This window comes from Phoca vitulina, unplaced genomic scaffold (assembly GCF_004348235.1).
Source record: "Phoca vitulina isolate PV1807 unplaced genomic scaffold, GSC_HSeal_1.0 scaffold2, whole genome shotgun sequence".
Taxonomy (NCBI): Eukaryota; Metazoa; Chordata; class Mammalia; order Carnivora; family Phocidae; genus Phoca; species Phoca vitulina.
The window spans coordinates 5,360,905-5,376,928 of NW_022589705.1; the positions used below are offsets into that span (position 1 = coordinate 5,360,905).

A 16,024-nucleotide genomic window follows, 5' to 3' on the forward strand; every position below is an offset into this window, starting at 1 on the left:
TATAGTCATAATTACCCCCATTTGACAAGGGAGGGGGAACTGAGGACCAGAGAGAGTGAGTGACCCCCTCCAAAGTGCATTCAGCCATTAAAAGGCAGATGCGGACTGGAACTCTCTGCCCAAATCTAGGCTTTGTGTACCAGTCAGTCTTTAATGAAGAGGAAAGGGGCAAAAATGATACATTAGGGGTTAAGGTAAAAAAAAAAAAATGACAGAGGTACAGAGGTGGTAGCAAATAATCTCAGAGGGTTCCTGAGGAAGACTGTTGAACTTTTACTTAAAATACTTAAAATTTTATTTTAAGATTTTATTTATTTATTTACTTTAGAGAGAGAGAGGGTTTGTGAGCAGGGGGAGGGGCAGAGGGAGAGAAAAACTCAAGCAGACTCCCCGCTGAGCATGGAGCCAGATGTGGGGCTCAATCCCGTGACCCTCGGGATCACAACCTAAGCCAAAATCAAGAGGAACTGTGGGCCCGGGTGGGCTGGCAGGAAGGGTGCCCCTATATCCCTCGCTTAGTGCCTGGCAGAGCCACATGAGCATGCATGGCACAGCGGCCAGCCAGGGCCCAGGTCCTAAGAAGAGAGGACGGGAGGCAGGGAAAGGCAGCTGCAGAATGTGAAGCTCACCTCAGGGCTGCACTCGGCTCCGGTGTGAGCAGTGTGCACAGGGGACAAGCAGCCTGCCAGGAGGGGACAGGCTGAATTCTCTCCCTATAGGAATTGAACGAATCTGAGGTCTGGGTGGCCCTGTGTACATGTAGACATCTTTGTTGGCTTGTCCCACTACTGTCCCATCTCTCTCCCCTCTCATTTTCTCTCCCTCCTTCTCGAGTTTCTTTCTCTTCCTTGACCTTGCTGGCCTCCTTATTTCTTGTGCACGTGTCCCCTCCTTCCCTCCTGCCTCCTCCCTTTCCACCACTCTGACAGACTGTATCAGCGAATCCCTCAACAGAGTCATATCTAACTTTTTTATTCATTGCATGATTTATTTTTAGCCTGAAACAACTGCATCCTAAAAATGGAGTTCCTGATGAGACAGGGGCTGGGCCAAGCTATGCGAGGTATCTGGGGCTTGGCCACTCAGCCTGGCTCTCAGTATCCGCACGCATGTGTCCTGAGCCCACGAGCACTGCTAGTTGGAGCCCAGGCGGTGGGGAGTCAGTCCTCAGGCCCAGGAGGGACAGAGGGGAGGGACCAAATCCGCCTCTCTGCTCCTACTTCTCTCAACCAGTCCCCTGAGAGTCTTCCAGCCGCTTTCCCGTACTCAGTCTTCCTGGGAAAGTAAAACTAAACTTTTCCCAGATGAAGAGAACGCATCTGTTCATCGTGGGGGTCTACCTGCTGTCCTCCTGCCGGGCAGAAGAGGGGCTCAACTTCCCCACGTATGACGGCAAGGACCGCGTGGTAAGTCTCACCGAGAAGAACTTCAAGCAGGTTTTGAAGAAACACAGCGTGCTCTGCCTATACTACCACGAGTCCGTGTCTTCAGACAAAGTCGCACAGAAACAGTTCCAACTGAAAGAAATTGTGCTCGAGGTAAGCAGGGGGCCTGCTGACTACATTGTCCCAGTGAGCACGGGCTGCCCAGCGGCTGGGATGTGGGAACGCGGGTGCGGAGACTCTGTCCTGAAGTCCGGCTGCATTTTAGTCTGGTTTGAATCTGAAGATATTCTTGTTGCAAAGCTGGGCTGTGGGAAGAGCAAAGGGTGGGTCCTGGCTCCGAAAATGGGGCCAATTAGACGTGTTGTACAAGGCACAGTTCTGATTTAAACTCTGTCACATGATGGTCCTCTTGACTTTTCAAGGGCAATAGTCCCAAGCAACTATTTTTCTGAGATAATGTTAAAGCTGTCATTGAAAAGCCTGGCTGAAATGCAATTCAGAGATGATTTGTGGGTTTCAGCCATTGTGCTAACTGCCCCCCTCTGCTCCCTGAAGTTTCCCCACAATCCTGGAGAGACAGGAGGCATTTGACCTTGCTTCTCTCCATGGGTCAGATGGGGAATATCACAAAGTGATCTTCGCCTCTTGTGATTTGGGGTCAGTCAACATTGCACAGTGTACACGTGTGAAGATCTGTAGCTGCACGTTAATTAACGGGGATTTTTTTTTTTTCCTCAGAAAGTTCTTGGTGTGTGTTCAGGGCAATGCTGAAGTCAGTTCTTATTTTATCTGCGTTACATGTTCTGTTTGTAAGCCTGGCACCGGGTCCCGTTCTCTAATCCTTGGTGAATGCCCCAAGGCTGATTCCCCCAGCGCCTCCTGGACAGTGTAAGTTTGCTCACACTTCAGGAGCACCTGTGAATGCCAGGAACTCTAGTAGTCACCAAGATGCCTTCTCAGCCCCATGCTCAAGCCAGGCATAAATCTGGGGACAGGGCTATTTGAAAATCACAGCCGCTTATTAACTAGCACATCAGAAAGCTAAGCTTAATCAAATACTTTGATTGACAGAGTTACCATATATCAAACACATGTAGATTTGAATCCCCCCCTCCAAAATAGATTCTAATAAATTCCATGAAAACCATCCAAAATACAGTAAAATATCTTTGATAATTTAAAAAGTACTTCAGAATCCTAAGTGTCTCCTGATCATCATACAAACACCTATTTTCAGAGCTCTTCTGTATGGTGGCGTGGTTGTTACAGAGAGCTTGGGTTGACAAAGAGCTAAGCATTTTAAAAATATCACCACTACCATCATATTTTTCCTCAGGCTTATCCTGGGGGCTGGAAGTGGAAATTCAGTTCCCTCTGTGGGTTGCAAGCAAAGATAAAGCAGGGACAGTTTTTAGATCTTTGTACTATATGTGGGAACATCAGAGACTGGAAAAAACCAAGGCGTATAGCACAGCTGCTGCTTAGCCCCTGAAATCCTCACTCACATCATCATCTCTGTTTCAAACTGCCCTACTCAGTTATTGAGAGCTATTTTTCTGAAAAAGAGTTCATTGAAGTCATAAGGATTCTACCCTATATGCTCATCAGTGTCTGGTAGCCTAGAACTCAAAAAGAATGCCAATACAATAATGACCTCCCATTTCTGATTCCCCAGCATATTAAAACACATGCACACACACACACACACACACACACATACATACACAAACATACGCTTGCACACACATACATACACACTCCCTCAAAAACGTATCTCTCCCAAAGACCTCGGGCCAAGTAGACCTGAGAAGGGACTTTCCCCTGGGCTCACCATCCCTTCAGACACCTTTGATCCAAGAGTGCCCGGCAGAGACCGATGGGACATAGGTGATGTCCCACAGGCTGTTAAAACTGAAGTGGACATCATTAGGGGGAGAAAGACACAGAACTTGGAGTCAGGAGATCTAGATTTCTATTTTGGCTCTGCCTTTCCTGGGCACATGATATAGGGTAGGTTACTTAATTTCTCTGAGTCTCTTATCTATAAATAGGGAAACAATAATCATCGTACACGTGTAAGAAATAATTAAATAGTAATAATATTTATTGGATGTTTACTGTGTACAGAGACTGTTCTAAGCACTTTGGGTATGTTAGTGTGTTGAATCCTTACAGTATTTCTATGACATAGGCATAGTTCCTATCCCCGTTTTACAGAGGGGGACCCTGAGGCACAGAGAGGGTAAGTTGTCCAGGGTCACTCAATTAGTGCAGGTGAAGGCGGTCTTAGCCCCTGCATTGCAATACTGCTGTAACCAAATGAGGTGATGTTTAGTTAGCTGCTAGATACCCTGTTGAAGATCCTTTATGGAAGAAGGGCAAACAAAAAGCTACAGTGCAAGGGGGTCATTGTAATAGTAGAGCCACTACTAAGGTTCTCGGAGAGCACAAAGAGCAAAAGCCCGGCTCTCTGGCAGAGATGTGGAAGGCATGACAAGGAAGAACTGATTTGTGACAATGAGTAGAATTCACCAGGCAATAAGCAAGGGCTGGGGAAGGAACTGCAAGAGCAAGGATTCTGAGAGCACTCAAGTATTTCCCTACCAAATTTTCCTAAAATTTGACCATGAGGGCCTCATTCCTATAGGGTAGGGTTCTTGTCCCTACTTGGTTAGGGCCCTATGGGCAAGTCCTTTAAAATGTTCCCAATCACTTATATCCGCATCTGACCAAGTTTGAGCTCTGAGTAAGAACAAGGTTTGGTAAGCGGAAGGGAAGTAGGGAAAGAATGTAAGGTCACTAAAAGCTTAGGCAGAAAAAGGGCTAATAAAATGACACCAGGAGGCATCAAGCTCAAACTGCTGTCCAGTTTGGCTGGGTCTAGCTCTGGAAGGCACCAGAGGTGGTGTGGTCTAGCTCTGGAAGGCACCGGGGTGGTGTGGTCTAGCTCTGGAAGACACCAGGGGTGATGCAGGGTACATAGTTCGGTGGAGGTGTTCTGTAGAGGCTTGCTGAATGAATGACCTGTCAGATGAAATGTTGTCTTTGAGAACCATCTAGATTGTTCTGAACTCTTTACTTCAGAGTTGTGGCTTTGTAGTGATGGGACTCAAGCAGCTGGTAATCCCGATTCCTGGTTGGGCATTTCATCCACAAAATAGCACATACTCACTGAGAAATGTCAGAATACATGGAAAAGAAAAAGAAAGGCAATAGAAATAGATCCAGAAAGAAACACAGTTCATGTCCTGAGAGATTTCTCTCCCATATTTTCTGTCTATATGTAAACATACATTTTTCGATGGGTTTGTACCATTTATACGGTTTTGTTTCCTGCTTTTTTCATGTCAATATATTGTGAGTATTCCTGTGTCATTACAGAGTTTTGTATTCTTGACAAACATAATGTTAATGCTGGCTAATGTTAATGCTGGCCTAGCATTCCATTGTATGACCATGCATATTTTTAAGACAATTGGCCTATTTTGGGATGTTGACACAATCTTCAGAGTTTTAAAAATCTTTGTTTAGATTTCCGTTGTATAGTTTTAATGGAAATTCTTTGACTTTTTTTAGCTAGATGGAATTTTTTTCCATAAAATTATCTGCCACTTACATTTTTTTCTCCCATGAATTATTTTTCTGTGCCTTTCCCCCAGTTTTCTATTGAGGTGTCAATACCATTATAAAGCGAGTTGCAATTTTATATGCTGTTTCCTTCAGCTTCAGTCAAGACAGTACACGGAGTTACACCGCAGTGGCCAAATTCTATTAGCATCGCAGAACTCAGACCCAAGAGGAGGATCTGCCCAATGATTTCGATTCCTCCTTGCTCTTTTGTTTCTTGCTTCTACTTCCCCCTTGAAACTGTAATGCAATCCACTGCTGCTATCATGTGTTGCAGAGAGAGTCCTCCAACGTCATCGATCTCTCTTGGGTTGGAATGCTTGAGAGGTGGTATGCTCTAAAACATGGGCTTCCGAATCAGATAGACTTGGGTCTAGTTCCCAAGGAAGAAGTCTGTCTGTGTTCAGGCTCCTTGTTTGTAAGGTGGAGACAGTGGTGGTGTGATGATGAGTTAGCATGGCAAGAGCGTGGCTTCAGGCACATGGAAGGTACGCGACAAATACTGGCAACTTGCAGCCCGCGCTCCCCTTTGCAGTGACGATTTTAGACACCACCCAGCCTAACCCCATCACTTTACAGACTGAGGACCCCAGGCCACTTGCAGAGAGCTTAGGACTGGTAACATGGTGCCATGTTGCTTATTCACAGCCAGCTAAGCCCCAGAGAGCAGGGGGGACTTGCCCGTGCTCACAGATTCTTGATGCCTGCCCCCCATGTGTAGCTCTCCCTCTGATCTCTAAGGCTTTGCTGAGTCTGTGCTTGATACACTCAGCCACTTTGCCCACACCATTAATGAACTAGGCCCCTTCCACATTCTCAGTCACAGTGCAGTCTGTCTTTGAGGGGTGCTTCCGGTTTTCTTCCAGCTCCTTCTAACTTACTCTTTCTCTCCACGGAGACATATGTTAAAGTTCTCCCTCTGGATTGGAAGCTTCCCGAGGGCAACCTGAATTCAAAGCAAACTTGGTAATAGAGGAAGTGGAAAAAGCAAATGGAATCAAATTCATATGGGCAAGGACCAAAATCTGATTGTGAGTCAAAAACACAGCAGGATGAATGATCTGGGGGTGTGACAATGTGGCAGAAATGTACTTGGATGGCAGAAGGAATCTGAGCGGGCTGTGCATAAGCTATATGGCATCCACATTAGGAATACCTGAGCTCCCTGGAAATTGCATTCTAAACACCCAACCCAGGTATGGGAACTGTTTACTTCTTCCTGCCCCGCCTGCCTTCACAGAGATGATATTATCCCCAAGTCCAAGGCCCACTTCCTTTCCTCTGCACCACTCCACTTCCAGGAAAACAGCATTCCAGCCTGAATAAGAAGAAAGGAAAAAGGACCAAAACTTTTTCCTAGTGAGCTTCATGCTCTTATAGAAATAATGTCTTGCTACCTCAACATCTCTAGAAGGAAAGGAGAAAGGAGACATGCATGGACCTCGGTTGTAGGATCTCTGGACATTCTATATCACGTCTCATGTTCAAAGTTGGTACTATTAACTGTGTACGTGTGTTTTGTGGGAGCAACTAAATAGGCCAACCTGTAACCAACATGCATTTATTGGATTAGGAGAAACCATGGGGGATCTTCCCAGGCAAGTTACGGAATGTTTTAGAACATGAAAATAAGTAATGTGAATCCCTGAACAGAAATATCAATTCGTCAAATATCCATTGCTCTTACCAGACTCTGAGTCATGTTAGCATGAATACATGAATGAATGAGTCAGTGAACAGATGATGAACGAGCTGTGCTTTCCTCATTGTGAACGGTGACCACCGCTTCAGTTGTTTAGGATAAGCTAGGTCCTTTAGATGGGCAGGCAGCCTGGGGTCTTGCAGGAATAGCCACACCATCCTGGTAGTTGCATGGCAGGTTGACCCAGTGCTCCTGGTATTTTTCAACAGACCTCAGCTAGGGTGCGAGGTCAGAGGCTGCTCCTCAGCGTCCCCCTGTGGAGACCTTCTGTTCTTCCTGCTTAAGGAGGTCTCACTTCCGCTCACCACATAAAAGCTGCTGCCATCCACCTACAACCTGCCTGGCGGCTTTCTCCTAGGCCTTCTTAGATACTGAATACAGCATCATCACATAAAATAATTGGAAATGGCCTGTCTACCAGTAGGAAGACAGCTTGTTATGACCAATTTTCCAGTGCTGGTAAGCAGATTATTTTCCAATAATTTTTAATGGTGATTCTGGCACAGATTATTCATTAGGCCCTGTGGGGGGTGGGGAGGCTGGTTCCACCATCTGCAGCAGAATCACGAATCAGAATCCTGGTCAATGTAGGGCTCTGGGTTCTGTCGCTATTTAAGGAAGTCTCTTGATCCTGCTGTTCCCAGTCTACCAAGGTCCCTAACAGACTGAGCTCCCTTCTCTATTCAGAACCTAGTCTCCTAATCAATTTGCAAATCAGTGAAATCTCTTTGGCTGGGAGTGAGTGACACAACCTCTTTAGACCCTGCAGTATGCCCAATGTCATTGACATGACTCTCGTGCATTTTCTGAGCATGGCCGTCCTCTTATATCCAACCTCAGATGAGGGAGCCATGCTCAGGAAAAGCAGACAACTGGAGCTCGGAGTGCCTGAAATTCTCCTACACTTGCTTTTTGATCCAGAGCAAGTCATGGCTAGGCACCTCATTTCACTCATCTATTAAACCAGTCATGTAATTTCTATCAGCGAGTTAAAAGACTTAAATGAAAGCACGTGAATAAAAATTTCTGATAAAATTATAAGAAGCTGTACACAAATCAGATATTATTTTGTTATGCTGATTGCTATTTAGGAGATTAATCTATGTAGAATGCCTAAACGAGTGCCTGAAATATACCCAGTGCTTATCAAATGCTAATTCTCTTCACCTGTTGCTTGAAATTTAGACCATGTTCTTGGCCAGTTGTACTAGTTCTCAACCTTGGCTACATACTGGAATCACCAAGAGTTTTTAAAAAATACTGGCTACTGGGTGTGCCTGCGTGGCTCAGTCAGTTGAGCCTCCAACTCTTGGTTTTGTCTCAGGTCATGATCTCAGGGTCGTGAGATTGAGCCCTGCATCAGACTCTGCTCAGAGGGGAGTCTGCTTGAGATTCTCTTTCTCCCACTTCCTCTGCCCTACCCCCAACCCCCCACTCACATGTGCACTCTTCCTCTCTCTCTCTCTCTCTCTCTCAAACTTAAAAAAAAATACTGGTACCTGGGTCTCCTCCCCCCAGATACTGATTTAATTGGTGATGGGGTAAGCTCTGTGGGTGATTCTCATGTGCAGTCAAGCTTGTAGACACTTGAGACTTGATGCTCAGAATGCGGACCCCAGAGCAGGGGCAAAGGCATCACCTGGATGCTCGTTACATTTAAATGGGATCCTCCAAGCAATTCATAGGCATGTTAAAGTTTGCAAAGCACAGCTATGGTCTCTTGCGCTAGAGAAATTTTCCAGATGACCAGAATCGTGTTACAACTACTTGATCTTTGGTCTGTTGACTCTCTCAAATGGTGTTGGAGCTGTTAGCATACCTCTGGTTTGAATTGCGGGCATAGATTGGTTCTGGGGCTGTAGGGGTTCAGGTCTGCTCTAGGGCCAAACAAGCCCCTTAGTATTCTCCCACTGTCCCCTCTCACAGCTAGTGACTAACATCTTGGACCTCCTCAAAAGGGGATGTTTGGGCCCATGGGAAGACTTACCCTACTTCTTTTGTCAGGGTACAGGATACGCCTTCAGAAGGGAAAAAACCATCTATTTGGTTGCTGTGTCACATTGTCCTTTTCCACAAAGAAATGACAAATCTGAGACCCTGGAGAATATGGGATACTAAGGTGTTAACGTGTTTGACAGGGAACTATGGGAAAGCTGTTTAGAGCAAACTAGTGTTCTATAGCATGAAACAACCCTATGACCACCCAAAGGGAAATATTCATTCTTTCATTTATCTATCACATATTCATAGCTGCTTCCTTACAAGATGCAGATGAGGGGTGCCTAGGTGGTTCAGTCAGTTAAGCAGCTCACTCTTGGTTTCGTCTCAGGTCATGATCTCCAGGTCCTGGGATCCAGCCCTGCATCTGACTCCCTCTCCCTCTGCCCCTCCCCCTGGCTCATGTGCTCGTTCTCTTTCTCTCTCAAATAAATAAATAAATCTTTTTAAAAATCTTTTAAAAAAAACCAAAATGCAGATGACATGGCTCCCTATAGCTAAAGAGATGTTCTTTTATTAATGCTAAGAACTCACTTCCTTTAATTCTTTGCTTAAATGACACTTTATGAAAGAAGTTATTTCCCTGACCTCCATAGCCCACTCTCCGAGGACTCCTTTTAACCTCTCTTCCCTACTCTGTTTTTCTCCATAGCGCTCAGCTGACGCGTTGCCCATTGTTTGACACCCTTACAGAATGTAAAATCCACAAAGGCAAAAACAAAGTGTTCTCTTCATTGCTGTATGCCAGCACCTACATTAGTGTCTGGCTCATGGTGGGCACTCAGCAGTGTTTGTTGAGTGAATGTTAAATGAACAGAAGAGAAGAAGGAGAAGGGAGATAGCACTTATTATGAATTTACCATAAACCATACCCAATATGGGCGCTTTATATATATTATTTTACTTAATTCTTACAGCATTTTTTCACAATGTATGCAAAGAAATGATCCCAAAAGTTAAGTAGAAATTGCCCAAAGTCACAAAGCTATAAAATGGCAGAGGAGGAATCAGGACTTGAACTCATATCTATTTGGTTCCAAATGACATGTTCCTTCCATGACACCAAGGAACAGCTGAAAGGGATTGCTTTGTGTTTGTAAGCAGTGCCAACCTACAAAGGGACAAGTGTCTTTAATTTGTATTCTGGATTTTCACCCACACTTGAGCAACATTTAAGTGTACAGTTGGACTATGTTGTACCGAAATGACCAGTGTGAGCAAATGGGCTAATGCTTCACACCTACTTAGGATTTAATAGAAATCCAGCAAAACCTGGATGGATGGATGGATGGATGGATGGATGGATGAAAAGAGAGAGAAGGAAAGACAAGCAATTATAAATCTATTGCCTATATCAAAAATATATTTCCCCTGGATCTCTTTTTAAAGTTAAATTAATTTTAAAAAGCATTGAGTGGAAAGGCATAAAATTAGGTTGACTGTCAGATTCAGGCATGTTTTTGTCATCCTTGATTCGTCCCACTGAAAAATGGGTAAAACTGATTTTTTTTAAACCACAGGACACTCAATCTCAAGTATATATCCAGCACAAGCAGAAACCTCTGGGCTCTGTAAGGCTGACCCTGCCTTCAGACCTATTTAGCACTGGCAATTGTCCCTACGATTGCATTTCTAAACCCCAAGAGAGGAAGGCAAAATGAACTTGCTGGAGTCAAGGAAATCTACAGATGGAATGATGTGGGAGCCGTGGGCAGAGAATAGCAACACACACAGGATTCAGGTATTTCTTCCAACTGTTCACTGCCCAAAAATGGCATCCTCCAAACTTGCACCTGCTGCCCTCTGTAAAATCAGATGAGGTCAGGCTTATTTTGGTTTGGCTTTGGGAAAGAGTCCTCCCCTAGAGCCAGTGCTCTCTCAGATGATGTGTACCCATGCCCACTCTGAAACTGCAGATCTCCCTAGAGCCCAAGTGCCGCCCAAATATCTGATGAGAGTTTACTGTGCACTTCCCAGGGGCAGATGGTGGAAAGATAGAAGTGCTATTAGAAGATCATGGCTTGAATTGATGGAAGGAGATTAATTCTCCTTCCACCTAGAGAATTAATAGAGATTTTACAAGATGGAAAACACACTGTTGATTCAGAAGTTTTTAGACCACTGGAACTTTCTTCTCTCACTCTAATACTGGATTCCAAACAGGGTGTCTGGCTATGATATCCATTAGGTAGACCTTCTACCAATGTTATACATTTTTTAAGTGGAGACCTGAGATACCATGAAAGTCACCACTATAAGGCTATTGTAGGGTAAAGCAGTAAGATAAAAAGTCAGAAATAAAATGTTTCAGAATCACACGGTTTTTCTTTAAAAACAGCAGCCCAACTCTCTTGTAGTTTGAGCTTCACTGGTTGGTCTAGAGGATTTTTGTATCATTAAGAGCTCAGCCTTAGCATCTAAAATGACTTCTTCCACCAAGAAAGCCAGCCCTCCAAAGTACCGAGTCTGTACCACAGAGCCTCGGAGGCTCCCTCTTCTATCAACTGAATGTGATTTTATCCGGATAAGCTGTTTCTGTTTGGCCAGCCATGCAGGAAGATGGCCAGCGCGCCATCTTGCAGTGTGCTGGGCCAGGCGGGCCAAAGCCGCGTCTGAGTGCCCGCAGAGCCTGTTCCAGGAGTGCCTGCCGCCCCACGCCAGGCAGGCCTCTCCTCACCATCTGCTGTGTGCTGGGCAGGGAGGCAGACCAGGCGAGCCAACAGGTACTCCCTCACACGCTCACCTGCCTCTACTTCACACCGACACGCACAGCCAATTTGGCTCAGGACACCAAACGGATCTGACCACACACTCCCGATTTATTTATGAAGGAAACAGAGCGCATCCCCCAGATTTACAGGAAAAAGTGAATGTGACGCTCAATATTGCCTGACAAAGAAGCACATGCTTTGGAGTGAGACCCACCTGGTTGCAGTCCTTGCAGTTGCGTGTGATCACAGGCAGGTCACTTGGCTCCTCCAGGCTTCCTTGTAACAATACCTTCAGCACAGAGTCTTACAGAGAGAAAAGAGGTGATGTGTAAAGTGAGTGGCACATGTGTGGTGCCCAGTAAAGGGCTGTTCTTGAGATTCCTGTGTGCGCGAAAGCATGTCGCAAGCTCCAGCTCGCCCCACGCTCTGGATATCCGCGGTTCGTTGTCATTAGCGGATGCCACAAAATAAATACTGGTCACACATTTCATAAAGTTCAGCCAAGCAGGGACAGGCATCCCTTCTACTTTTCATGGCACACTGGGGGAGCAGTAAGTCAAGAGCTCCTGGTCTTGTCATTGTTTTACATTTAAGAGGCCTCTCTATTAGCTGAAGCACCCTCTGCCTTTTTTCTTTTCCTTTTTTTTTTTTTAAAGATTTATTTATTTATTTGAGAGAGAGGGAGAGCATGAGTTGGGGAGGGGGGCAGAGGGAGAAGAAGAAGCAGATTCCCCCCAAGCAGGGAGCCCAACGCGGGGCCCGATCCCAGGACCCTGAGATCATGACCTGAGCCAAAGGCAGACGCTTAACAGATTGAGCCAGCCAGGAGCCCCTTTTTTTCCTTTTCTTTTTTTCTTTTTTTTTTCTTTTTTTTTTTTGATAAGGTGCACCAACCTATGGCAGGTTTAGTTAAAAAAGTGCTGATCTCTCCCTGGCTCCAGGAACGTAGTGACTACTTTGTGGGACTCTTGAGACAGGCTGAGGAGGGGGCTACCAGAAGAAGTCAGGTTTGGGGCTGCCAGACGACATTTTCACCACCTCTCGGGCACAGAACTCTGCTGAGAAAAATGGTAAGGGGCACGGCCTGGTCCCATGTCAGCCAAAGCCATTTAAAAAAAAAAATTCCATTGCAATAATGCTTTCAGCATGAAAAGGAAAAAACCTGGCCTTTCTCATTCAGCCAGTTCGGACATTGCAAGATGCTACATGATAAAAGATTGGGATTGTATGATAGAGACAGTTGTAAAGCAGTGGGTCTCAGTGTGGGCCTGGGACCAGCATCACCAAGGATGTATTTCTTGTCATAAATGCAAATGCTTGGGTCCCATCGCAGACCTGCTGAATCAAAAACTCTGAGGTGGGCCCAGGAATCTGTGTTTTTACAAGGCTTCCCTCCAGGTAACGCTGAAACCACCAGGTTAGTGTTACGGGGTTGCCCCAAGTGAATTCGGAAGGAACAAACATTCCCTAAGCACTTGCTTCCATGCTACTTCTACAAGAATTAGATCTCATTTTTAAAGATTATTTATATATGTATGTATGTATGTATTTATTATCTGACAGAGCACGCGCGAGAGAGAGCACAAGTAGGGGGAGTGGCAGGCAGAGGGAGAGGGAGAAGCAGACTCCTCGCTGAGCAGGGAGCCTGATGTGGGGCTCGATCCCAGGACCCTGGGATCATGACCCGAGCTGGAGGCAGATGCTTAACGACTGAGCCACCCAGGTGCCCTAGATCTCATTTTTAGATTAGAAAATTGAGATCAGAGAAGCTGGGACCTGCTCAGAGTCTCAGTAGCAGAGCCAGGATTTGGCCAGGGGCCTCTCTGAGCCCAGGTGCAGAGAGTGGAATGTAATGGATGAGAGCCTGGACTCTGGAGCCACAGTGTCAGGCTGGAACCCAGCTATGTTACGTAAGTGCTGTGTGGCCTTAGGCAAGTTGGTTGACCTCTCTATGCCTCCATTTCCTCATCTACAGACTTCTGCTTTTGTGGGTTTTGAGAAGATCCAATAAGATAATCCATGTAAGGGACTGGAGCAGTATCTGGCGTATAGTAAACACCCAATGGGTGCTATTTTTATTATTGTTATGCTGCTTCTCAACATGGTGGAAAGAACACACAGCTTTGGTCCTTGGGTCTCTTCCCTGGCATTGACCAAAGATGGAGCCTAAGAGCGCCAGTAGAAACAATCAACAGTCTCCCTCTTCCCCAAAGCTCTCTTGGAGGCCACCCATTCCAGCCTCCAGAGGCCCTAATATTTACTCCCATCTCATAAAATAGGTGTTCCACTCCCTCGCCTGCCTCTTGCATGAGACCATCACGTGCCAACGCCCAGCTATACATAGCCCGGGCCTCATCTGAGGGTGGCAGAAAGTGACAGATTACTGGGGATAAACGTCAGCTCTCCAGTTCCAAGGGAGGACACGCAGTTGTTGAATTACTTGACGTGTCGCCAGATGGTATCAGGGACAGTGGGTGAAAACAGTGTGCTTCTTGGCTTACATGGAAAGAGCAGGATTGTAGCCAGGGTATTTTTAATGACCGGCCTGAGGGACATTCACTTTGAGCAAAGATCTGTGACATTTTTTCCCCAGGCTCCTCAGCCCTTGATTTTGTGCAGATTCTTGACCCTGCAGAAAGTACCCCTCCCCCAACAGTCAGTTCCCTTTAACGAAACCGCCCATGCCTTCCCCACCTTCCCTCTGACCATGAGATGTGGTACCAATGTAGCTTTCTTCAGTCCATTCCAGGAGTTGAGGAGTGCCATGAAGGGACTGCACTTGGAGGGACAAACACGGGGCCCCTGATGGTCTGCATCTGCTGTCCCAAGGCCCAGGGAGTGGTCACGTGGCCCTTGGAACGTGCCCCCTAGTGCTGCTGGATGACTCTCTCCTGCCTTTCATGGGCAGACTTCTTGAACCAGTGATCCACACCTGCTCTAACATGTCCTTGCCACCCACTCAACTGCTTAACTCCCAGTGCTTTGGCTTTTGGCCCAGCTTTTCTCTAAAAGGTCACCAGTGACTTACCAGTCCTGAAAGGAGAGACCTCGTGGTGGTCCCACTGTCCATGACTCCCTGCAATACTTGATCCGACCACCTGCTCCTTCTCGAGCTTCTCTCCTGCCGTGCCTTTGGAGTCACCGCACTATGTTCCCTGTCCTCCTCCGATTTCTCCCCTCCCCCACTCCTCCCTGCCTCCAGGGCATGCTTCCGCCCTGTGGTTTTCTCACACACTGGCCTCCCTGAAGATGGCACCTGCCCTTATGCCCCCACCTTTCACCTCCACGGCTCCGTTTGGGACCTCTCCCCCTGAGCGCCAGGTTGGCACCTCCAGCACTTGACTGGATTTTGATTGCCATGAACACATTTCATCTAAATCCAAGCTGAGAACTTCGCCTCCGGTTCTGGCATGCCCCCCTGATGTCACTGTTTTGTCCTTCAGTCTGTTCCCTGGCCTCCTCTTGCCTCCTCTTTTTGTGAGGTCTCCCTCCCTTCTCTCTCCATAGCCACGGAAGAGTTGTCAGTCTGACTGACTCTCCACTTGTAACATCACCTCCCACGTTACATCCGTCCCCTTGCCGCCGCCTCAGTCTGAGACCAGTCATCTTCCATTCAGACAATGGCATCAGCCTCAACTGGTCACCTTTCCTTTCCAGTCTCCTTCCTGTCTGTCTGGTCTATGCCCTCAGATGGACCCTCCTCAAACTCCAATTAGCCGTATTGTTCTCTTACCCAAATACTTCCAGCTCAGAACCGCTCATCCTCATATTCAAATCCTTTACCCTCTTTTTCTCGTGTGCCTTAAATACACCACTCCATTCGGCACCCTCAAGTAAGCTATCTGCTCAAGTAAGCCAGCCTGTTCTATACCCATCCTGCACATCTGCATCTCTAAACCTCCGCTCTGCCATCTTGGCTTCCCGAGACGCCCTCGCTGCTGGCCTCTGCCTATCCATGTGCTGCTCCTTGGTCAAGGTCTAAGGGGCCTCTCCTCTCCCAAGCAGTCTCTTCTTGTATTCATTCATTTCCTTGAGAAACTAATTGTGTTTTTAGTTACTGCAAGGTAGTGGTGTGGTTCCAGCTCTTCTGATTTTTCAAGGAAAGCCAGAAATCTCAATTTCCATGTGAAATTGCTTAATTTAAAAATTTTTACACCATGTTGTAAAGATGGTACCTACCAGAGGCACATAGTACCTTAAAATTACAATTTACAGACTACTTCATGTGCAACATAAATATGAAATAGTAATACATTCAGTGTACAGAGACAAAAGAGAGTAACAATTCTACTTTCAGGATAGGTTTTGGGTCTATAAAAGTAGATTTTCTTGCAAATCAGGAGTTGGATGTTCATCCTACGAATTTGGGATTTAAATGACAGGACAAAAATATGGCAGTGTTCATCACTTTTTCATTTTACAGGTGAATTTAGTAATATAACATTTCCATCAGTTAATGTAACCAGATGACTTTAAAATCTTCTTTAAAAAAAAGATTTTATTTATTTATTTGAGAGAGAGAATGAGATAGAGAGAGAGAGCATGAGACGGGGGACGGTCAGAGGGAGAAGCAGACTCCCCGCCGAGCAGGGAGCCCGATG

General features: G+C 46.1%; 1 protein-coding gene across 2 annotated transcripts in view; it reads left to right on the top strand.

Annotated features, from left to right (window-relative positions):
- Positions 1-1,106: 1,106 nt before the first annotated feature.
- Positions 1,107-16,024, top strand: part of CASQ2 (calsequestrin 2) — a 61,260-nt gene continuing 46,342 nt past the window's right edge. Inside the window, exon 1 of one of the 2 annotated variants that reach the window (XM_032415612.1) lies at positions 1,107-1,538. In XM_032415612.1, coding sequence (XP_032271503.1) covers positions 1,305-1,538 — 234 coding nt within the window. In that variant the 5' untranslated portion in view covers positions 1,107-1,304. The remainder of the gene's footprint in view (positions 1,539-16,024) is intronic. The other variant, XM_032415606.1, reaches the window with a different exon arrangement.